Source organism: Asterias rubens, chromosome 16 (assembly GCF_902459465.1).
Source record: "Asterias rubens chromosome 16, eAstRub1.3, whole genome shotgun sequence".
Taxonomy (NCBI): Eukaryota; Metazoa; Echinodermata; class Asteroidea; order Forcipulatida; family Asteriidae; genus Asterias; species Asterias rubens.
Genome location: NC_047077.1, coordinates 10,719,279 through 10,742,894, shown reverse-complemented (window position 1 = coordinate 10,742,894; position 23,616 = coordinate 10,719,279). Strand labels below are relative to the sequence as shown.

Below are 23,616 nucleotides of genomic sequence, written 5' to 3'. Positions count from 1 at the left end.
GATCGTGTGAGTGGCGAAAGCTGAATGCTGAATACGTATGTATTTTACACAAACCACTGCCCATACTGTATGCACAAAGTGATGGGTAGAAAATCTCCCAAATTCAAGATCCATTTATTGAGGTTTACCGCCACATGTGCCATTGAGTTTGTACACTGAGAAAATTTCCCACAGCAGTAAAAAATCTTTCAAATTCGAGATCCATAGTGAGGTTTACCTCCACATCTTGTGCCATTTGTTTGTACATGGACGGGATCGTGTGAGTGGAGCGAGCTGAATGCTGCATACGTTTGTATTTTTACACAAACCACTGTCCATCCTGAGAGCACATAATAATGGGTAGAAAAATCCCGAATTTGATTGTGCCGTGTACGGCAAGCCTCCACATTTTGTGTCATAGTGTTTGTACATAGACGGTCGTGCGAGTGGAGAAAACCTGAATGCTGAATATGGCTGTATTTTTTTTTACACAGCCCATTGTGCACTACTAGTTAGTATGCCCAAAATGATGGGTAGAAAATCTTCCAAATTCATGATCCTCGTTTTGTGCCATATGGTTTGTACATGGACGGGATCGTGGGAGTGGTGCAAGCTGAATGCTGATAATGAATATATTTGTTTGTGTTTTTACACAATACTGTCCATACTGTATGCTCAAAGGGATTTGTAGAAAATCTCCCATTAATATTAGATAGTGCCGTCGTGTACGGCAAAATGCACGAAATGTTGGGTAGAAAATCTCCCAAATTCAAGATCCATTTATTGAGTGTTACCTCCACATGTGCCATTGAGTTTAACTAATTTCCCATTGCAGTAAAACATCTCCCAAATTCAAGATACATAGTGAGGTTTACCTCCGCATTTTGTTGTACATGGACGGGATCGTGTGAGGGGTGCGAGCTGAATGCTGAATACGTATGTATTTTACACAAACCACTGCCCATACTGTATGCACAAAGTGATGGGTAGAAAAATCTCCCAAATTCAAGATCCATTTATTGAGGTTTACCTCCACATGTGCCATTGAGTTTGTACACTGAGAATATTTCCCACAGCAGTAAAAAATCTTTCAAATTCAAGATCCATAGTGAGGTTTACCTCCACATTTTGTGCCATATGTTTGTACATGGACGGGATCGTGGATGTGGTGGAAGCTGAATGCTGAATATGAATGTATTTTTACACAAACCAATCTGCCCATAATTATTTTAATTATTTGATGGTGCCGTGTACGACAACCCTCCACATTTTGGTGTATCCCATCATAAATTAGCATAAAATAACAAGCATGTGAAAATTATTTGGGCTAAATTGGTCATCGAAGTTGCGAGAAAATGATGACAGAAAAAAACCCTTGTTGGACGAATTTGTGTGCTTTCAGATAGGAATAAAACTTGAGACTTCTAGCTAAGTAGTCTTTTATTATTATAGTGAGAAATTACCTCTTTGAGTCGTTTCCCACAATGTTTTATACCATCAACAGCTCTCCAATGCTTGTTACCGAGTCAGTTTTTAAGTTAATATTTTTGGAGTAATTACCAAACGTGTACCTTCCCTTTAAAGACTTTGGACACTATCGGTACAGTCTTCTTACTTCGTGTATCTCAAAATATCCATAAAATAACTAACTAACTGTGAAAATTTGAGCTCAAATTGTTGGTCGAAGTTGCGAGATAATGAAAGAAAAAACACATTACGAGACCTCAAAATCAAATTCGTGAAAAATTACTTCTTTCTCTAAAACTACGTCACTTCAGAGGGAGCCGTTTCTCACAATGTTTTTACAATATATGGTAACTCGGTTTTGCGTCTCCTGAGAAGAAAATTAGTTTCGTGACTTGTTTTACTCATTATTTTCTCAAAAACTACAGCACCTCAGTAGGTGATGGGAGGCTCTCTACCATCATCTTCAAACCGTGTTTTGTAGGCCTAAGTTTATTGTAAATCTGTGGACATTGTGTTTTGTGTCCTACAAAAAGCACTCAGACCCCATTAACTACTACTATACTCCTCTGTGTTCATGGTCAAGTTACTCCTTAAGAAAAAAAATGGACTGATAATTTCTTTTGTCTATTTTTGTCGCCCAACCGTCCCCAAGTTTCCTGAGCTGAACGCTCTATCAACCATCAGACAATTTTGTCAGGTCAGACTCAGAGCATGCGTAATGAGCCAACTTCCGCTTTTGATTCATGTTCGTATTCCATTGGGGGCATATTCCAGAGAGAGGTGGGGGTGGGGGAGAGAGAGAGAGGGTGATTTCAGAGGGAGGGAGAGGGTGATTTCAGAGAGAGGTGGGGGTGGGGGAGGGAGAGGGTGATTTCAGAGAAGAGAGGGGGTGGGGGGAGAGGGTGATTTCAGAGAGAGGTGGGGGTAGGGGGAGGGGAGAGAGACGGTGATTTTCTGCACCCTTCTTCCTCAGGTGCCGAAAGTTCGATCTTCGTATACATGAGTGAAGTATTCTCGAACTAACAATTATGCTACAAATTATTTTTATTAACAAAAAAAATATTTCACACAGCAAAGATTGCCTTTGCCTCTTATAATTGCCTAACTGCGCGATTTCTCGTTGACCGCACGAGCCAAACCAGTCCGACAGTTTCCTGTTGTTATTATTTAGGGGCCAGTGATAAATTCTTTGAGTTGTGAAGTTGCAAGTAAATCGATGCAGTCAAGTGGCGTGTCATTGCCAGATAAATGAGCACTTAATCAAATTCCACACCTCGATGCTTGGGTTGTGTTATGTTAACACCACAAGAGTTGCTTTGTCGTCCCTTAAAAGGCACTGCAGGCGTATATAGACACGGCTAATTACTCAAAGTGATTGTAAGCGTAAAAACTTACTTGGAAACGAGCAAGGGAGAGTTGTTGATAAAACATTAAACGGCTCCCTCTGAAGTTGAGAAAGAGGTAATTTCTCACTCAAATAAAGAGCCTTTTATTATGCATCTTCTTTTTACGTCACGAAGAAACAATTTGACTCCCATAAATGGCCGACCGTGTTAGTCAACAACGTCAAAGGAAAACCACGCAATTTCGAGGCATGTTTGTGCAGATTATTGTATTCTACTTTTACAACATCTTTCTAACCATATGCATTTTATAACAAACGGTTACAAACGCTTTATATAGACCAACTCGACCGATCCAAGGCAACGTGTTCCTTTAAAATCAAGAAGCATAAAACCCTTATAATCTGAGAAACTGTGGAGAGTACACAACAAAGCTAGAAAGAGTTTATTCATATTGTGTACAATCACTTAAGCATTTTTTGGTGCTTTTTAAAAACAACTTATAGTGCTTATAAAGATTATGAAAAGATCCTTAAAACATTGATCAATATGATAAAACACCTAATAATTCGACGAAAAACATGATAACCATGCATTGTATGAAATCGTGGTGATTTTCTCCCAAAAATGTATTGGCTTTTATTCTGAACTGAAGTAAGATCTGAAAATCATAAAAATGCAGAATGACAGGAGTTTCGACAACAACAAAAATCGACGAAAAACTTTTTACCTTTAATGAAATGGTCGAGTAATTGTCCTTAATGTACTTTTTATTTGTTATTGGCGCAGACTCCGGACCACTATTACACATTTTAGGCAGCATAAAATTTAGAAATTAAGTTTGTGAGTTACTAAATAATGAGAAAATGAGTTTAATTAGCTACAAAACCAATGATATGCTTTTGTTTAACGATAAGAATTATAAATTTTGACAGCTGTTGTTGAGCCATAACTGAACCATGTAATCACAGGTTTCTATGTACACAAAGCTCACCGATTCAATACCGCTGGGTTTAATTCAGGGATTCTGCTACAGCCCGGGAATTATTTGTTACGGCGGCGCAAATGTAAAGCAAAGAGGGCCCAACAAGTTTTAAATCGAACGCATGAAAATGAAATTGACTGCTAAATTGCCAAATTTGACAGAGAAAAACCTATATTTCATAGAGCTGCCAAGCGCAAAAATTTGCTGAGCATGAACAGGACTGACAACAAAATTTCCATTTATTGCACTTTGCTTGTGACTGGTATTGATAGCCTATCCTGAAAATTACGTGGAAATTTTTGTTGGTAATCGTGTTTTTATCAAGAAAGAGATTTCATGTTAAGCATTTTTTTGTGCTTAGCAGCTCTACGAATTGGGCCCAGCTCTATAAGGTCGTAAGCGCAGAACTCCACAGTAAGCAGAACCATTAACTTGAACCCAGATCTGGATTGCCTTTCGACCGCCATAATTTGATGATAAACGATTGAAAATTGCACGCGTGTACGCGCAGCGCACGACTCCCAGCCAATGATAGCCTTTCACGCGTGCACGTTTAATCAAAGATGGCGGTCAATGACGTCATGTGAAATCTATCTTTTGACGAGCTGTAAGCACGTTACATAGTTACATTAATTCAATTCGACTCAATCCAATTAAATTCAATTAAATTCAGTTAAATTCAATTCATTTCAAATGGTTTATTAAAATATGTATCGCAATACAAAACTGAATTGCACATGCCAATATCAAATAATCATTAACAAAAGTATGTTAAAAATACATCAAATAGTAATAAACAATAAGGAGATAAAGAATAAATCAATATTAAATACATATATAGGTTTTCTCGGTCAATTTCGATAAATGAGCGGCCAATTTAACCACCAAGCTATTCTTTTTCGCGCGAAAACGAATGCTACTAAAAATGGGTCATTCGATTTCGTTTTTGATTAGTCAAATGTAATATTGCGTCATTCGATTTAACAAAATAATCATTCAATTTAACAATTCACCAAAGCAGCATTCAAATTCGCAGACGCTTCTTGAGGCGTGTGTGTCGCGAAAAAGAATGACGCTACGCTAAATTGAACAGAGTACTAAAGGGATTTGACTCGATTCAAAATGAAATTGAATGGCCGAATTCTGAATTTGAAACGCAGTAACAACTGCAAAACAGCTTAAATTCGAACGCATTCAAATGAAACTGACTGCTCATTTGCCAAATTTGACCGAGAAAACCTATATTAAAACCTTAATATTATACTGAAAGATTAAATTTAATAATCGAACTCATAAAAATACACCACTTGGAACTATGGTTGTCACCCCAAAAATGGTGATTCGCCACTCTAAGGTGATGATGGCCTGTTTCGATTCCACGGCTTCGGCTCCGGGTTCGGCTCTTCATATCAGGCTAGCATGGCCCCGCGGTTGTTTTGGCAATTGTTGCGCGTGCTTTGCGTACGTGCTCAGGGCTTCAGACGAGAGGGACGGAACCTGAAGCCGAATCCAAAGCCGAAGCCGTGGGTTTGAAAACGACCGATACCGAAAGTATTGACACCGTGCATTTTAGTAATTGTATTCGTGCTCCGGCTGTTTTTCTGTGGGTTATTTTTTGTGAGCCACCACGAGCCTTGGCTTTTTCATACGTCAACGTTTTTAGTGTCACGTCAGTTGTTGTCTTTACAGGGGTGTGGATTATTTGTATAGACGTTATTTTTAGCGTCAACGCCCCAGAATGTATTCGACATGTGCTCAATTTGCTTGAGACTCCCGCTAATCTGTTTCCAAACTGTGCCAGTCGGAGATTCAGCAGACGTACCTACGCGATAGTAGATTGCGTCATTGGTATCAATGGCGTAGATGACGTCACCTGAGCTAACGTACTTTATTGGGATCTCAGAGGGTACAGGTTCCCAGGCCGAGCCATCTGGGTCCGAGTCTGGGTCACCGTAAGTCCCGTTACGATAGACGACCTCGTTACTTTGATCGACCCCCCAGACACCACCACTTCCAATCGAGATTTGTTCGAGTCTCCCTGCAATCACTACCCACGCACTACCGACAACATCGTCAACACTGGCTCCCCTACGATGGTAGATTATTTTAAGTGTATGAACACACCAGACATGCCCCTTTTGACTGACGCTTATATGTTTTGAACTCAGACCGCCAACATAGGTCCATATTGCATCCGGATTACCATTGGAGACCTTACGATAGTGAACACGGTCACCTGAGTTAACGCCCCATAGCACGTTCTTACCGACATCTAGCTGAACCATACCATGAGTAGTCTGTGTCCAGGAGCATCCGCACCGTGCCCGGTAGAAGAGACGGCCGCCGTAATCAACGCCCCAAACTCCAGCCTCACCGATCGATACGTGCCTGAAGGATCCAGCCACTTGGCTTGGGACATCCTTCCGAGCTGAAAATAAACAATACAACTCAGAATAAACACACAATAGTAATGTGTACACTCCATGGTTCTCACCACGTTCTGGAAAATGTTGTCTTGTTGCAAGATGTGTGTGCGATGCGGCGAGGATGGAGCGAGCAGCGGATCGCGATGGTTGAGTGATAGTGAAAATGACAACGTTTGTACCAACATAACGTATTGATACCGCTATATAAATTCCCTCTGACTGATTTATTGATTGATTGACTGATTGATTGATTGATTGACTGATTGATTGATTGATTGATTAATGGATTGGTTGGTTGATTGATTGACTGATTGATTGACTGATTGATTGATTGGTTGATTGACTGATTGATTGATTGATGGGGGTATTACATGCCAAAAGATAGTGTTGAGGTAGAATGGACGCAAAGTAGTGACTCAAACACGGTGATAGACTTCAACAACTTTTTTGACAAGTCAATACTATTATGCACACTTCGGAATCACTCAACCGAAAAACTATTACGTCATGTAGGCCATACACAAACTAGATAATGTTTGGGTAATAAAAGTATTAAAGGATACGACACATTAGTTTTGGTTATGCGTCACTTACCTGGAGTTTTATCTTCAAAGTAAACACATTGTCTTGACGGTGATTGCAGAGCAGTAGGCCTAGTACCATTTTCGAGTTTTACTGCAGAGTTGAGCTGACAGAGCTCTTCATCTTTGCAGTAGATGAACGACCTGCAGGAATCATCTTGTAGACAAGACGACGTGCATCCCTTGACGGTCTTTGACGTAAGATTGCGGTATACTCTATGAGTAGAAGACCCAATGGTGGTGAGATGGTATAAGCTGTTCTTTCGACGAGCGTTGTGCTGGTGTGGATTTGGGCGACAACAGCATTGATCGTCAGAAGCAAACGCTCCAACGCATATTAGTGCCCAAAACACCACGACCAACCTGGAACAAACGTGATATGCAAAGTTTACTTGCATCGATTTTACCCTGCAGTTTCAAACCAGCGTGAGGCCCATATTCTCCCGAGCCGACCTTTCTCCTGCCGCCCACTTAACTTCATTCAAGTCCCGTTCTCGTGCGAGCTATAGGTCCCTATACAAAACATAGCTATTCTGGTTAGGCTTCTTCCGGCATGGGCGATGTGGGACTTAATGGGACTCACTGGATTGGGACTTGAGTCACGTCTAGCCGACCACGGACGTTCTTTGACCCGCAGCTCACACTAACAACGACTGAACACGTTTGGTAATATTGTCAAAGACCAGTATTCTCACTTGGTGTAACTGATTCTGTGAAAAGTTGACCCAATATTGGTCATCAAAAGTTTCAAGGGAAAAAAGGGAAAAAACACCCTTGTTGCATTCTCGCAAAAAAAAAAAAAAATCTGTGAAAATTTGGACTTAATCTACCTCTCTCATAATGGATATCACGAATATTATGACAAACTTTACAGCGTTCTATTTGAAAGAGCAATAAACACTGCACTGGACACCTTTAGTTGAACTTTCAAGGACCAGTCTCACTTGGTGTATCCAATGCATTAAACAATAAATCTATGAAATTTGTACCTAATTGGTACTCAAAGCTGCAAGAACATAATCAAAGAAAAACGCCCTTGTTGCACGTGAGCTTTAAGATGCCTAAAAAGGGTGTCACGGGGACGGAGGGGTATTTGAAAAGTGCACAGTTTGTACGCTTGTGAACATGTTGATAATCCTGAACGGCCTCTTAAAAGGGAAGGTACACTATTGGTAATTGCTCAAAATTTTATTAGCAAAAATGTTACTTGGTAGAGAGTAATGGGAAGCTGTTGATTGTGAGAAACGGCTCCCTCTGAAGTAAACGTAGTTTTTGAGAAAGAGTTAATTTTCAACGCATCTGATTTCGAGACCTCATAATAGATTGTGAGGTCTCGAAATCAAACATCTGAAAGCACACAATTTCGTGTGACAAGGGTGTTGTTGTGTCTTTCACTATTATCTCGCAACCTCGACGACCGATTGAGTTCAAATGTTCACAGGTTTGTTATTTTATGCATGACGATGAGATACACCAAGATGAGAAGACTCTGGTCTTTGACAATTACCAGAGGTGTCCAGTGTCTTCAAAAGTGTTTTTATTTAAATTCTTACCTTCCGAAATGATAGAGACCCACTAGGCTCATGGCGTCAGCAATGTTGAGATCAGTCAAATTTGAAAGTGTTTTTGTTGTTGTTGCATCCTATCGTTATTCAGTCTTGGAATACTGGTGCTCACTGATTTTGTGTAGGCAATGGTGATCGATGACGCAAGGTGTGTAGTGTGTGTGTGCAGTGTTTTTGCTCAACAATAGCTTTTATATGATAATTATAAACGTGTTATTAATTAGTGACAAATCCCCGACTGGAAAGTTCCAGTCTTATACTTTGATTCAATGCATGCTGCAAGTTTGGCTGTGGTCTATGGTATTTCACGCACGTTGACTGCATGCAAGCCACGCCCACACCACCCATACACGCAGGCGTAAAGGTTTCAATGTGACGTAGTTTGACTGTAAGCCACGCCCACAATGCAGACACTAACACACGCAGGCTACATTATTATACCAGAAGCCCACAATTTTTCCTTCTGAAGTACTCTAAGCCGCGCCCACTTAACACAAACTGGTTCCACTGATAATCAGAGTTTAGTGAAATTTTCTCACTGAGAAAAGTTTTTGGACATGGCCTTCATGTTTATAGTTTTGCAAACTCTCGAAGTCTTACAATAACTATCAGTTTCTTAAAGACGATCAGAGCATACTGATCGAAACGTCGAGTTAAACCAACGGTTCTTTTCAGAACCACCTCAACTCATTTAGAGAATATTACATGGTGTTACCGCAAACTCTTCTATATCTTATCAGTTTCTTTTCCAATGATGTTTAAGTGTCTTTAAAATGAAACGAATGGTTTGGGGGTAAAATTTACAAAGTAACCGACGCTGGACATAAATTATTTTGTTTGTTTTCAATTTAAATTGTGTAGGTTGACATGTTTACAAAAACAATAATTTAATCCAAAGAACAAGAATGGTTTGGGTGTAAACTTGTAACCACAAAATGGTGTATACACAATGCATGTTGTCATTTACTTATCCACTTTGAGTCATTCAGCCGATTTCATGAAACGCTAGGATTGGGACGAGTAACCCGTCCTAACTTAGGATGGGTTCGCAATGCGTCCTAACGTCAATTCGGATCTCGTCCTAAATCCCAAGTTACGAGGAGTTTTGTGAAATCGACGGCTGTGGTTGCGAGTTTCTTATGCTAGTTTTAAATAAATACCCCAGACAGTTTCGCCGTGCAGGGTCGTTGCCGCGCGAGAGTTCTCGGGTGATAGCGGTTTGTGGTTGATGCGCGTTGGGGGTGATAGCGCGCCCTCTTATGACAAATCCAGGAGAGTCTCCAAGACTATCACCAACGCTGCGCTGTGCACAACGTATTTTGATGCCCAAAAACTTTTAATTAGCGGCAACAGTGCATCGTGACGGTCGTTTACGGTATTTGACTGAAACTTTGAGTTAAGTTGTTGACATTATTATTGTATTGCACACACATGTCTAGTCCTGAGCTGTTGAATGTTATGTTGGCTGCTGTCGTCGGTCTATAATGTTGTCCTCACTGAGATTATCTCGACCAACCATCAGGTGCCTTTTTGCTCAAATCAATGTAAGTTTCCTTCCTCCATGGTTTGGATAACGGAGAATAATAATAATTTATGTGCAACAAAAATGATGTTTTCTTTCATTATTTTCTTGAACTCAAAGATTCCACATTTTTAAGGTTTATTGCAATTAGATTACCCCCTGACTGATTTTGCTAAAATGGCCGACATGCACGTCGGGAGGAGGGTTACGTTATCACAACTAGTGAGACTGCTCGCCCTGCGAGACTAAATTGCTCCCATAAGGTTTATCGCAAAGACCAAAATATCAAGAGAGGGCGCTGTTGAACCCACAAAGGTATATAGGCGTTGCGTGCGCGAGTCGTAGAAACTGCACAGTAACCGCCCCATATTCCATCCCACAATGCATTGCGTCTCTGAACCGCAATAAAACCTTATTGACTATGGTCCCATTTAACAGGTAGTAGATCAGGTCTGGCAACAAGCGGTTCACGCGAGAGCATTGATCTTTAGTGAGCACCGCAACAACTCAACTATCTCACCGCGTGGGACCATAATGACTTGTCCACAAGTCTAGCAAGACGGCTGAACATTTCATCCACTGCCAGACCATTAAACATCTTGATGCCCACAACTTGTTAACAGCCTGCCAATTTGGTTTTAGAAAGAAGGTTCCTGCGACTCGCAGCTCATGGCCCGATTTCATAGCGCTGCTTTAATAACGGTAAGCAAATTTGCGTGCTTACTTGTAGCAGAAAAATTTGCTTAAAGCCATATACACTTTTGGTAAACAGTATTGTCCAAGTCCCACACTTCGTGTATCACAACTTATATAAAATAACAATCCTGTGGAAATTTAGGCTCAATCGGACATCGAAGTCGGGAGAAAATAACGGGAAATCCCACTCCTGTTTTCGCGCGTTTCGCCGTGTCATGACATGTGTTTATAACAAATCCGTAATTCTCGCTAACGAGAATTATATTGTTTTACCATTTTCTCAAAAAGTAAAGCATTTCATGGACTAATATTTCAAGAGAAGTCTTTCACCATTACCTTCTGTAAACCATGTAAATTATTTGTAAATCTGTGAACATTTTGTTTGTTTTCTGTACCGAAAGGGTCCAATGGCTTTAAGCCTTGGGGTATTTCACAGGTAAGCAGAAAAATTGGGCAGCCATATTTTATGTTTACCGTGGATTTGCATTGTGGCGTCATTCATTTTTGTGCGGTAAGCTCTGGAAGGTTAGCATGCCTTTTCGTGTGCTTTTACGGTTACGACGCTATGAAATAGAAATTGCACAGTAAGCACAAAATCTGATACTGACTCTAAAAATAGGTCAAATTGTTAAAATCATAAAAAATCTTACTTTTTCCCATCAAAGTGCACTATTGAAAAGAAGAAAAAAAAATAGGCACAGTTAACAATACCCAAACAGAATAAAAAAATTCTGTGACACTTGGACGTGTTTGGAATGATATAAAGATACAAATTCAATACTGGGAGCAATTTCATTTTTTCTAAGAAAATTTCACCTTTTCATGGAATCGCCCTCGTCGTCCCACCCTCGAGTACTCGTCATCGGTATGGGACCCACACAAACACGATCTGATCTCCCAAATAGACAATGGTTCAGCGGCGTACCGCAAGATTTGTGATGGCAGACTACGACCATGAAGAACAGTGTCACACAGATGTTGAAAAACCTCCAACAATGGCAATCTCTTTATGAATGCCAGGCCAAAAGCAAAGTCATCATGCTGTATAGGATTGTACATGGTCTTAATGCCGCACCACCCTACTTACACCCATCTTCATCAAACCAGACTACAGGCCACCATCTACAATGGACCCCCCATGAAATATGCTAATCACATTCACGCATGCGTACAGACCCTGTTGGTTGGCAAACGCCATAGAGTTGTGCACTTAGCAGACGCGCAATCGCGTCTGCGCCACGCACCCATTAGCCGTGTACAAAACAGCGCGATGTTCCCTCATTTTGCCAACCAAAACATTAGTGTGCACCAGCCACCGTGGTACAGCTCAGTCTCTGAAGATCTTCCTGAGCCGCCAGAATCCACTCACCCTCTGATAGTCTATCACACAGACATCTTTTTACTTCGGCCTGAAGTAATTTTTTTGTTATCTGTTCCCGTGACCAAGCACTTCTGCACCCAAATAGGACTATACGACTAAACCAATAGAGAGTCCAAATTATGCATAGTTGCAATAATGGAACCCTCCTCCCGATGGCCTTCGGAGGAGGGGTTAATTACGTTATCGCAAATAGATTGTGCAGTGCAGTGTTGAGAAACTTGACCAAAGTTCATAAAGCCTGTATTTTGAGCATTCTGCTACTCTACAGAGCAACCATAACTTCCATTTATAATAAATGCAGAATGTCTTTTTCATAGACATCCTGTGAGCAGAGCAGTAGCATACATGCTCCACGAACTATGTGCGTTCTGCTATCGCTAAATAGCGGAACAAACCTCATAGTTCTAGGAGTAAGGGTACGCTGGTGGTTCTTGTATTTTAAAAGCAGACGAGTGACACAACAATTAGCGAGTTGGTCCAATGGTTTTTATATATAAAATTACTCAGAAACAAATAATTAAAGACACTGGACACTATTGGTACATGTAATTGTCAAAGACCAGTCTTCTCATTTGGTATATCTCAACATATGCATAAAATAACAAACCTGTGAAAATTTCATCTCGATTGGTCGTCGAAGTTGCGAAATAACTATGAAAGAAAAAAACACCCTTGTCACACGAAATTGTGTGCTTTCAGATGCTCGATTTTGAGATTATAAATTCTAAATCTGAGGTCTCGAAATCAAATTCGTGGAAAATTACTTCTGTCTCGAATACTTCGTCACAATTCATTGGGAGCCATTTCTCACAATGATTTATACTATCAACCTCTTTTCCAAGTAAGGTTTTACATGTATGCTAATAATTATTTGATTTTTGGGGTTGAACAAAGAATTGACTAGAGTGGGATTCGAACCAACGACCTCCGGATTAACGTGCCGGCGCTCTACCAACTGAGCTATCTAGCCCTATATTGGCGCTGTCCCTATTATGTCAATATCTTTGTTCGGGGGTGCCAGTCAGAAGCCATACAACCGTTAACTGACGTGTAGCCAGGGATCACACCCAAATTACGATACAACATGGAAAGCGGCAGCCAGGGGATCACCTTAAGGGGATGCGACTTTTTGTTTCAGATATCAATATAAACCACAAGGGAAACTGACTGGGTAAATTATGAAATGATTTTTGGGGTTGAACAAAGAATTGACTAGAGTGGGATTCGAACCAACGAGTAACTATTTTGCGTAATTACCAATAGTGTCCACTGCCTTTAACTTGGGAAAGAAGTAATTTAAATTATTTTTCTAAACTTCCTACCCCTCAGCCTCAGGCGTCATGTTTCGGGAATCATTTGATTCCTTACAACTGTAGACAACGCTCGACAGATGTCTCTGAGAAGAAAGTGGAATCGTTAACGCTAAGAACTCAGTCCAATGGAGTCAGGACCATCTTCTTAAATGACCCCAAGAGAAGGTAAAGTTTGTGACAAAATTAGACATCCTAAACATAAGAAACACCATGTAGAGAGATCTCTTTTGAGTGATTGGGTGGCATGGTTGGCTTGTGCGTAGAGCGCTTGCCTCTCACCAAGGTGACCCTGGTTCGATACCCGGCCTTGGCCATGTGAGTTTAGTTGTGCGGTGGTTCTCTGCTGTGCTTCGAGGGTTTTCCAGAGCATCCGGTTTTCCTCCCTGCCTGCTTCTCAAACTAGTTGTAGCTTTACATTAATCAGGCAGAGTATACGATCCCAGTAAGCTTGGGCGACATCTCGATATTATCGAAAATCGTGATACCATTTCTTAAACGACTACCATATTGTCTAGAGTTTTTGTTAATCAAATTATTAGCAAATCAAGGTTTTGAGACGTCTTGCAACCATAAAGGGCTGTTTCATAAAATACAAAGTCCTAGAACCAACTGCAAGATTCCCCGATTGATCCCGAAATGACAGGGTTTCTTTGAAAAAAAACCCATCAAAGTCTTTAGCGCCCAGGCGGTCTCACACAGACACTACAGAAGTAATACAATTGTATCATTTTCCCCCTGTGTGTGGAGCCACCGCGTGCCGCGAAATGAAAACCACATTGGGATCATAACACAAACCACAACCCATCAGAAGTCATCACATGAGCATTATGGATGCTTACTGGTTAGCTAGAATGAAATGGGCGGGATCTTGCTAAGTATGCACACATGTAAGAACAGTCATGCGCCGTAGACACTTCAAAAGACACTTTATGTCAGTATGTGTGTGTAATTGAAAGGCCCATGTTTGCACACCATAGGTAGACAGTACACCTGACAGATGTTTACCTCGATTTATTATTTTTTTGGAGTATTGAAACTTTGCAACGTAAGGTGTCAGAATTTTAGAGTTCAAATATGAATCACGATATAATCAAATATTGCAATATTTTTTTGACGATACATCGTGGGATATTAAAAGCAATATCGCCCAAGCTTATGATCCCAGTTTGCTTGAAGTCTTTGATCATTTCTTGCAGGAATGCCTTGTCTTTGGAGATGCTACAGAGTCTTAAAGCAGACTTATTACACAACGGTGATGAGGAGGAGGAACTCCGAGCTGTAGTCATCTCATCAGGAGGACCAGTATTTTCATCCGGACACAATCTTAAAGAGTTGGTAAGAATTTAGCTCTAGACACAATCTCAAGGAGTTGGTAAGAATTTAGCGTCACTAAACAGGTGTCCAGATTTTGAGTTGGTGGGAGTTTTGTCTTAAGGCAAATGCAACCAGTGATGTAGCCACTGTGGGCGATGCCGGGCTTCCTGCCAAGAACTAAAAGAAATTGCCCAGCAAAATAAACTGTGCCGCCCAGCACAGATTTCTCCAGATTGCACTTCAGCAATAATTGCCCCCATATCTTAACCAGAATAATGTTTTGTTAACCCTTGCCCTTGGGGCGCCTTGGGGGACTAAATAAATTGGATCTAGAGCCCACCACTAAAATTGGTCTAGCTACAACACTTAATGCAACTGGGTGAGGCTAAATGCTTACCAACTCTCTGCAAAAAAAAATAGCACAAGTTTAGTCTTTATCATGAAGAGTATAGCAAATGTTTGCTTGAAGTCTTTAAGAACATTTGACTAGGGTCCAGTTATTATATTTGATATTGTTATATTATTATTCTGCAGACTACAGAGTATGGCAGAGCACATCATACCAAAGTGATGCGTACCTGCAGTCAAGTCATGATGTTGGTACAAGACATGCCTGTACCAGTCATTGCTCAAGTACAAGGTATTCATGCTATTCTTATCTATACATATTATTTCTGTTAAAGTCATTGGATACTATTGGTAATTACTCAAAATAATTGTTAGCATGAAAACTTACTTGGTAAAAATCACCGGAGAGCTGTTGATAGTATAAAACATTATGAGAAACGACTCCCTCTGAAGTGACGTAGTTTTTGAGAAAGAAGTAATTTTCCACAAAATTTGATTTCAAGACCTCAGAATTAGATATTGAGGTGCCGAAATCAAGCATCTGAAAGCACACACCTTCATGTAACAAGTAAGGTTTTATGCTAATAACTATTTTTCAGATTACCAATAGTGTCCACTGCCTTTAAAGGCAGTGAACACTTTTGGTAATAACTCAAAATAATTATTATCATTAAACCTCACTTGGTAACGAGTAATGTTGAGAGGTTGATAGGTTAAAACATTATGAGAAAAGGCTCCCTCTGAAGTGACATAGTTTTCGAGAAGGAAGTAATTTTCCACGAATTTGATTTCAAGACCTCAGATTTAGAATTTGAGGTCTTGAAATCAAGCATCTGAAAGCACACAACTTCATTTGACAAGGGTTTTTGTTTTTTCATAGTTATTTCGCAACTTTGACGACCAATTGAGCTCAAATTTTCACAGGTTCGTTATTGTATGCATTAGTTGAGATACACCAAGTGAGAAGACTGGTCTTTGACAATATTAGCAATAGTGTCCACTGTCTTTAATGTCCCTTTGAAGGACAAAGCAGTTGTGATAAAGTATTAAGCTCTGATTAAGGACATGGGTGCTGGGACTCCGAACCCAGACTCTGCTGACCAGAAACACCAGAGCTCTTTGGAAAAACTGGCTCTTTTCAGAGCCACCACTCCTTCAAGAGAGATTTTACTCTTGGTTGTACCCGCAAGTTTACTATTAATATTTATATTTGTAGTTTCTCTCATTCTCCACACCATGCAAGCTTCAAACACCATTTACCAGAGCTTCAGTCTGGTGCTCTATAACCACTGCTTATTTACTTATTTACTAATATGGGTAAGGTTTTGTGCTTGGTTTGGTTCCTTGTTTACTTATTCGAATAAGATTGTACTTGGTTTGGTTGCTTATTTACTTATTCGAATCAGATTGTACTTGGTTTGGTTGCTTATTTACTTATTCAAATAAGATTGTACTTGGTTTGGTTGCTTATTTACTTATTCGAATAAGATTGAACTTGGTTTGGTTCCTTGTTTACTTATTCGAATAAGATGGTACTTGGTTTGGTTGCTCATTTACTTATTTGAATGAATCTCCTACAGGTTTTGCTACAGCAGCCGGTTGTCAACTGGTAGCCAGCTGTGACATTGTTATTGCGTCTGAGAATGCCAAGTTTGCCACACCTGGGTAAGCTCTGAAATATTATGAAGGGGAATCCCAGTGTGTGCATTTTGTTTTCTTTTGTTTTGTTTAATGCTAACAATTGTTTGGAAAATAGAGCGCTACCGGTATCAATGAAGAAGTCAAAGTTTTAACCATAATATGAGGAATACAGTCATATTATCAATAATAATAATAATAATAAATAATTATAATAAATTGTAATGCGCCAAATCAAGATAATAAGTAGCCCAGTGCTAAAACTTTGAAAGTTACTCTCAACTTGGTCACCTTTTTTTGTTTTATCTATCATACAACATAGCTATATCTTTCATTATGACTGCTACATAATTGTATTTCAGTCACTTTATGCCTTTTTGTGATTTTAATGGTTTACTTTTTATGGTTCATTGCGCTTTTGATCTGTGTTGCATTCCCTCACTTTGAGTCTTTAATTTTGGGCGTCTCTTTTTCTAATTTTTTGGTTCTCTGCATTTTAAACACTGTGTATTTTTATATTTTAATGTTCACTTCCCAGATGGTTTAATGGTTTAATATTTTTATCGTTCATTAACATGCGCCTTTGAACAGGTTTGCCTGGAATTGGCGCAGTATAAATAAATTTTTATTATTATTCTTATTATTTTCACAAAGCATTTTTGTTTCTGATTGGTCAATCTTGAAGGGTAAATATTGGGCTGTTTTGTTCGACACCAGGGGTGGCCCTGGGCCGCGCTGTTCCCAGGAAGCTCGCTATGGAGATGCTATTCACAGGCGAGCCAATATCGGCAGAAGGTAAGCTGGAAGTAGACCCAGTAATGGGGTGCTGTGTTTCTTTTTGGCGAAATGGGTCATTATTGATCAATAATGACACATTTTGAAAAAAAGAGTACAACGGTCGATAATGACACATTTTGATGAAAGGAGTACAGCACCTCAGTTACTATGTACATGTTCTAGGTCGAGGTTGGAAGTGATTTTACGTCTTTTGTTTGGTAATTTTTAGTGAAATATAGAAATGAGTTAACTCTCAATCAAAGTGCATTCTCAAAACCAATTTTGTTCAACTTACTTAATAAAAGTTTGAACTTTATTGACTTTGTACAGCAAATTGGGACCCTGTGTGTAATGTGCTTTATAAGAACGATTTCATTATTATTGCTCTGAAAAAACAAGCAATAAAATAACTGGGAGAAGGTCTTTATTTGCTCTGCTGAGAATTTGGCGATCATTGTTTGTGTTTTAATGTGTTCATTTAATTTCGCTTATAAGAATTTGAGAAATGTGTCAGCTTAACTTGTGGGCTTCTGTTACTTCATCTGTTTTTTTTGTGTTTTTTTTTTTGCTACTCAGGTCAATTTATCCAATGTATTGTAATGGAATCGTTAGAAACCCAAAACATGGATCTCTAAAAAATAGACTGTATATTAATATTGGTGTTTTAAGGCAAAATAAGCTAATATCGGCTTTGTGTTTTTACAAGCTTAGTTCATTCTGAACCATAAACTTGAAGTAAAAACTCAGATTCTTCTATACAGTGTATAATATCTTAGTAGGTAGGCCTTTTTATCTATACATGATTAAATGGATACTACCCAATCAAATTACGTACCCTAAACCTATTTATTGTCCAACTAGTACTTATTTATAACTTAAGTGTATTAATGTATATTTGGTTTGCGGTAACACCATGTGTGTATCTACTTGCCAGGTAGAGTTGTTCTTAGAGAACTGTCTTGCTTTATTCTACTGCCGCGGAGTAGATAATCGGATGTTCGGGAGACTTCTCAGTTCTGAAAAGAACTGTCCTGCTTTTTAACTATTACCAGGGCGGATGGTATAGAAAATAGACTGGACCACTACTTAGTCAGGAGACTGACGATGACTAGAGCAAACTAGTCGAAACGTTGAGACCAATTCAGAACTGACTCAGCAGCAGTACAGTTAATTACGATCCTATAAGCTAAGTAGTAGTCCAGTCTATTTTCTATACCATCCGCCCTGGTAATAGTTAAAAAGCAGGACAGTTCTTTCCAGAACTGAGAAGTCTGCCGAACCTCCGATTATCTACTCCGCGGCAGTAGAATAAAGCAAGACAATTCTTTAAGAACAACTCTACCTGGCAAGTAGATACAAACATGGTGTTACCACAAACCAAATATACATTGATACCTCACCATGCAATGCCTCAAATCCTATATTAAGTGTTTTACTGATCAATACAAATCATTGTGAATTATCAAATTTGTCTTATCTTAATTTGCTGTGTATTACTTATAATTTGAACCTAGTTCACAAGGGTAGGTTTGAAATGTGAAATGTAAGGACAGCAACGAAATAATGTAGACATGAATTGGCCATGAAGTTGGACTTTTCAAGAACCAATCCTTAAACCCTGCGAAAATTTGGGGGAAAAAAAAGGGGGGAAAAACAACAAAGACAGCGGTAACCAATGACTTGCTCATTTTTTTTGTCCATCAAATCTAGTTGCTCTGAAGCACGGGCTCGTCAGCAAGGTTGTCCCTGAGGAATTACTGGAGGAAGAAACAAACAAACTAACCGCTAAGATCTGTCAATCGAGTCGGTCGGTGATCGCCCTCGGGAAGGCCTGTTTCAATAGTCAGATGAATAAGCCGAGGGAGGACGCTTATGAGTAAGTCAAGACTCGAAATCTTGTTGAGCTGCTTCAGCATAACAAAATTATGCTTACCAGATTGAACAAAATTATGCTTACCAGGTTGAGGTTACCAGCCATACATGTCACATGTATAATTTCTAGCTAATATTAGGCTAACTTCTGCTAAGCAGTAGCAGTTCTAAAGAACGTACACATATTAAACAGATATTAAGAGATGTTGAATTTGCATCGGGATAAAGAATATTAATTTTTGGTTTTACCCATACACCGAGTCCTGTGAAAAAATATCACAAGCATGTTACTCGGTTGGGATTCGAACCCTTGACCCTTGCAATTCTAGAGCAGTGTCATACCAACTAGACTACCGAGGTTGCCCGGTAGCTAGAGGCAGTTCGAATATGTTTTGGCAGCGACTACCGCAACGATATAAGAGATGTTAAATTTGCATCGCGGATAAAGAATATTATTTTTTGGTATACCCATACTCGGTACTTTCCTGAGTCCTCTGAAAAATATCACAAGCATTTACTCGGTTGGGATTCGAACCCTTGACCCTTGCAATTCTAGAGCAGTGTCATACCAACTAGACTACCGAGGTTGCTCGGTAGCTAGAGGCAGTTCGAATATGTTTTGGCAGCGACTACCGCAACGATATAAGAGATGTTAAATTTGCATCGCGGATAAAGAATATTATTTTTTGGTTTTACCCATACTCGGTACTTTCCTGAGTCCTCTGAAAAAATATCACAGGCATGTTACTCGAGTGGGATTCGAATCAGATATTGTCGTAATTTCCTGCGCACAACTTTGGAGACGCAGCTGACTGTCTAAAGGTTAAAAAGGGTGTCTTATCTAATGGTGCAAAAATGGGCCATTAAGCTATGTTTTTTATAGTTTGAAATTTACAGCGGGCATATAACCCCCCCTTCTTCCCAACATACGGTTTGTACGCTTGTGAACATGTTGATAATACACTGATCCATTAGGCTCTGCCCACGATGCATGTCCGAGCAAAAACACGAGCCTCTTCAATGCCATTCTGCACAACTCTGCCGCACGCGCCAAGCATACGCCCACGCATGTCAGACTTTATAGTGGCAGACTTTTGGTTGTTCAATTGATGTGATTGGTCTATATGCAATGGGGTGCACTGAATGGATTGGTCTATTGTGAACAGCTTCTTAGAGACAGGGATGAAATTGTTCAGTCTTTGGGCTGAATTCAGTCTTTTTATGTCGGCCTGGTGAAGAAAATCAGACAATATTTTTGTCCACAAATCAAGAAATCCTGCTCATTGGTCTACTTCTCTGGTGCTTTGGATACTGTTTCCAAAGGCTCCTTGGAATCTATAACCCTAAGGATTACCAATGGTAGAAATGGCAACATTTCAACATACCTTTGAATTTGTATCCAAGTTTCAGACTTTTTCGTTAGTAATGACTCTCACCCCTGTAGAGAAGGTGGTCGTGAGTACATTTCGTGTTTCCAGGGGTCGAAATTGCCACTAGCCCGCTAGCCCTGGACCACCAGATTTATTTTTCCAGTTTGATAGCCCGGGGGGCTAGTGGAAAAAAATAAAGCAAAAATCATCATCACAAATAAAGAACTGTGCTAAGTTTGAGCCGAGACACGAGACATAATGTGTCTTTCGGGCTACCAAAATCTCATCAGGGCTACTAAAAATTCTGGGTTACTAGCCCTGCTGACTACCATGAAAATACACTTAATTTCGACCCCTGTGTTTTGTTTTTTCCAGACAAGCTGGAGACGTGATGGTTCATAATCTAGCCTTGAAGGACGGTCAGGAAGGCATCCAGGCCTTCATCCAGAAGAGGCATCCAACGTGGACCAATACCTTAGATTTAGTGGATGATAAATGATGCAGATACCGTGGCGAACATGGAGGACAATCAAGATGAGAGGAACAATGATGATATATTCAAACAAGGTAATGGATTGATGGAAATTTCTTCCGTAGCATTTCAAGGAGTGATCAGGCAATGACCTGCGTTGCCTTCGTGAAGTATCAGGACTGACTGTGCGGAAGAAATTATTAATATTAAGCAGCACTTTTAAATCCTTCCTCATTGTATTTGAAGTAGTACAGTAACCTCAGTGGTGTGTGAAGCTTTTCATGGTAAGAAAAAAAAAAGAACTACAAAATTCATTCTTAAAGAGGTAACTTGATAAGAGGATTTGTCATGTTTATAAGGAGGATTTATTATATAGGTTGGTATTGACCCTACATGTATTCACCCGACGTCATCATCAGAATAAGCTTAGATGCGCCATTTTTGTGGTCAATGTCAATGTGCGTTATTCAGTGAAGTGCACATTTTAGGCGACGCGGCATTTACACGTAAACCTAATGACCACCAAAACAGGTGAGGGTGGCACAGACGCCGCGTACGACATGCGTGCGACGGGTCAATACAAATCATTGACAACTAAGTGCTGCTGGTTAATTTTGACTCCAAAGGTTAACCCTACAACCAGACAAACTATTGGGCTGATTTGGAAACTGGAAAATTACCAGGGAGGTTCAAAGAAACTTACTTTTACCAAAACATTTATGAAGAATCAATGTAATAAGGAAACATCTTTTATTATAGACAAAGAACTATTTGCAAATTTTCAGACAATTTTATTTCTCAACTTCATTTCTTTTTTTCTTCCTTTTTCTTTTTTTTTACAAATTAAATTAGTATCATTAAAAAGTACTGTGTATAATTAAAATCACAATTATTTTTTACAGTTATTTCAAAATATTGTTCAAGAATCAACATTCGGTAAAATTATCAAAAAGTTGATAAGCTTTTCAATGGACGAGTTCTCTGATGTGGTTTGTTATTGTTTTGGTTTTATAAACAGTATTATGTGTTAATACTAAAACGGCTATGTAATTAAAATGACTATTTTTATCATCAGAAATATTATTAAACTATAAGTTTTAATTGTGCTTGTGTCAAAAGGTATGCATTGGTACAGCAATCTAGGTGGTTGCTAGGTGAATGATATACTCTCAAACTCAGACATGCAACTTTACAGCCAATCAGGGCCAAGTTTCATAAAGCAGAATATACTGCTTAGCAAATTTCTATGCTAAGCAAAACATGGGTGGAGCACCAGTCACAACAGTGTAAACTACAATGTATGGACTTTTGGTTGGTAACCAGTTTCTACTAGGCAATAGTTTTCTGTGCTTAGCAAGTTTTTGTGCTTTCTATGAAATTGGACCACACCGATTTCACCTTTTAAATTTTTTCTTCTTACTTTCACTACCGAAGGGATAAAGCTGCATGTCTGCCTCCCTGGATCACACAAAAATACTAACAGAAACTCATAGTTTTTGTAAGCTAACAAAGATAATTAAAAAGATGTTATTTTGTTTTACTACTAAAATGACGTGTATTCCAGCATTTCAATAAATATGCATAGTCCTACTTCTGTTCAGCTCTCAGTATTTTTCTTTTAAATACAAAAATATTGTTACCATTATGCCCTAAAATACTTCAGAATATGTTTTAAGCAAACCATTTAAACTGTTTGAACAGACAAGGATATTCACAATCTTAGTTTTTGACTAAGACAAGTTTTGAAGTTGGACAGAACTATGTTGCAGGCCGTCTCACAAGTACGCCCTTTCCTATCCCCATCGAGGCATCGTATACAATGCATTGTACGTTTACAATTAAGACCAACATGTTTAAATATAACGAGCATTGAGGACAACACATTTTAAAAATTACACTCTAAACAAATATAAAAAAACACACTTTTGTTAAGACAACTGAACACAACAAACAACACAACAAACCTATTTGATAAAAATACAACTTGTAACGAGGGCTAAAAATATTGAATTCAAAAACCTTTTAATTGCTTGACTCTCATTTCTATGGATCCTATCGACCCAGTTTACTTGACGTCACAGGCCTGGACTGGGACTCCATCTATAAGAGGGCAAGGCAATTTTTCGTTTTGCACAGGGCACTTCCATTGGAAAATCTTTAAGTCAATGGTAAACAGTTGAAGGGGCACCCATGCCATGACTAGTGGCAACGGAGGCCGTGGCCTGCGTGTACTTCCAGGCCTGCGTCACTTAATGGATTGGGGGTACTGTTTGTAACACAAAAAAACAACGTCGAATGTCCACAGATTTACTTAAAACTTCAAAGTTTGAAGATAATTATGGTAGAAAGCTTACCTTAAAGTATTACTTGCTGAGGTGCTGTAGTTTTTGAGAAATGAGCAAAACAATGTCTTGAAAATTCGTATTTAAAATAACGATCGTCTGCCGAGACAATTTTTTTTATATTTTTTATTTTAGACTTGTTTTACTCATTTCTCAAAAACCTCGGCAGGTAATATTTTAAGAGAAGCTTTCTACCATCACTAGCTTCAAACGGTGAATGTTTGA

The 23,616-nt window shown here is 39.3% G+C and overlaps 2 protein-coding genes across 2 annotated transcripts; one reads left to right on the top strand and one right to left on the bottom strand.

The window, feature by feature from the left end:
* Window positions 1-5,309: 5,309 nt before the first annotated feature.
* LOC117301200 (lectin L6-like) lies at window positions 5,310-7,245 on the bottom strand. Its single transcript, XM_033785107.1, has 2 exons — window positions 6,795-7,245; window positions 5,310-6,202 (listed from the first exon to the last, which is right to left on the bottom strand). Exons 1-2 carry the CDS (start codon window positions 7,177-7,179, stop codon window positions 5,445-5,447), a joined length of 1,143 nt encoding a protein of 380 aa, XP_033640998.1. The 5' UTR covers window positions 7,180-7,245; the 3' UTR covers window positions 5,310-5,444.
* Window positions 7,246-9,799: 2,554 nt separating this feature from the next.
* On the top strand, window positions 9,800-22,098 carry LOC117300568 (enoyl-CoA hydratase domain-containing protein 3, mitochondrial-like). The gene is made up of 8 exons (XM_033784226.1): window positions 9,800-9,890; window positions 13,275-13,423; window positions 14,455-14,593; window positions 15,107-15,212; window positions 16,501-16,585; window positions 17,244-17,353; window positions 19,046-19,211; window positions 20,953-22,098. Exons 1-8 carry the CDS (start codon window positions 9,831-9,833, stop codon window positions 21,074-21,076), a joined length of 939 nt encoding a protein of 312 aa, XP_033640117.1. The 5' UTR covers window positions 9,800-9,830; the 3' UTR covers window positions 21,077-22,098.
* Window positions 22,099-23,616: the final 1,518 nt, after the last annotated feature.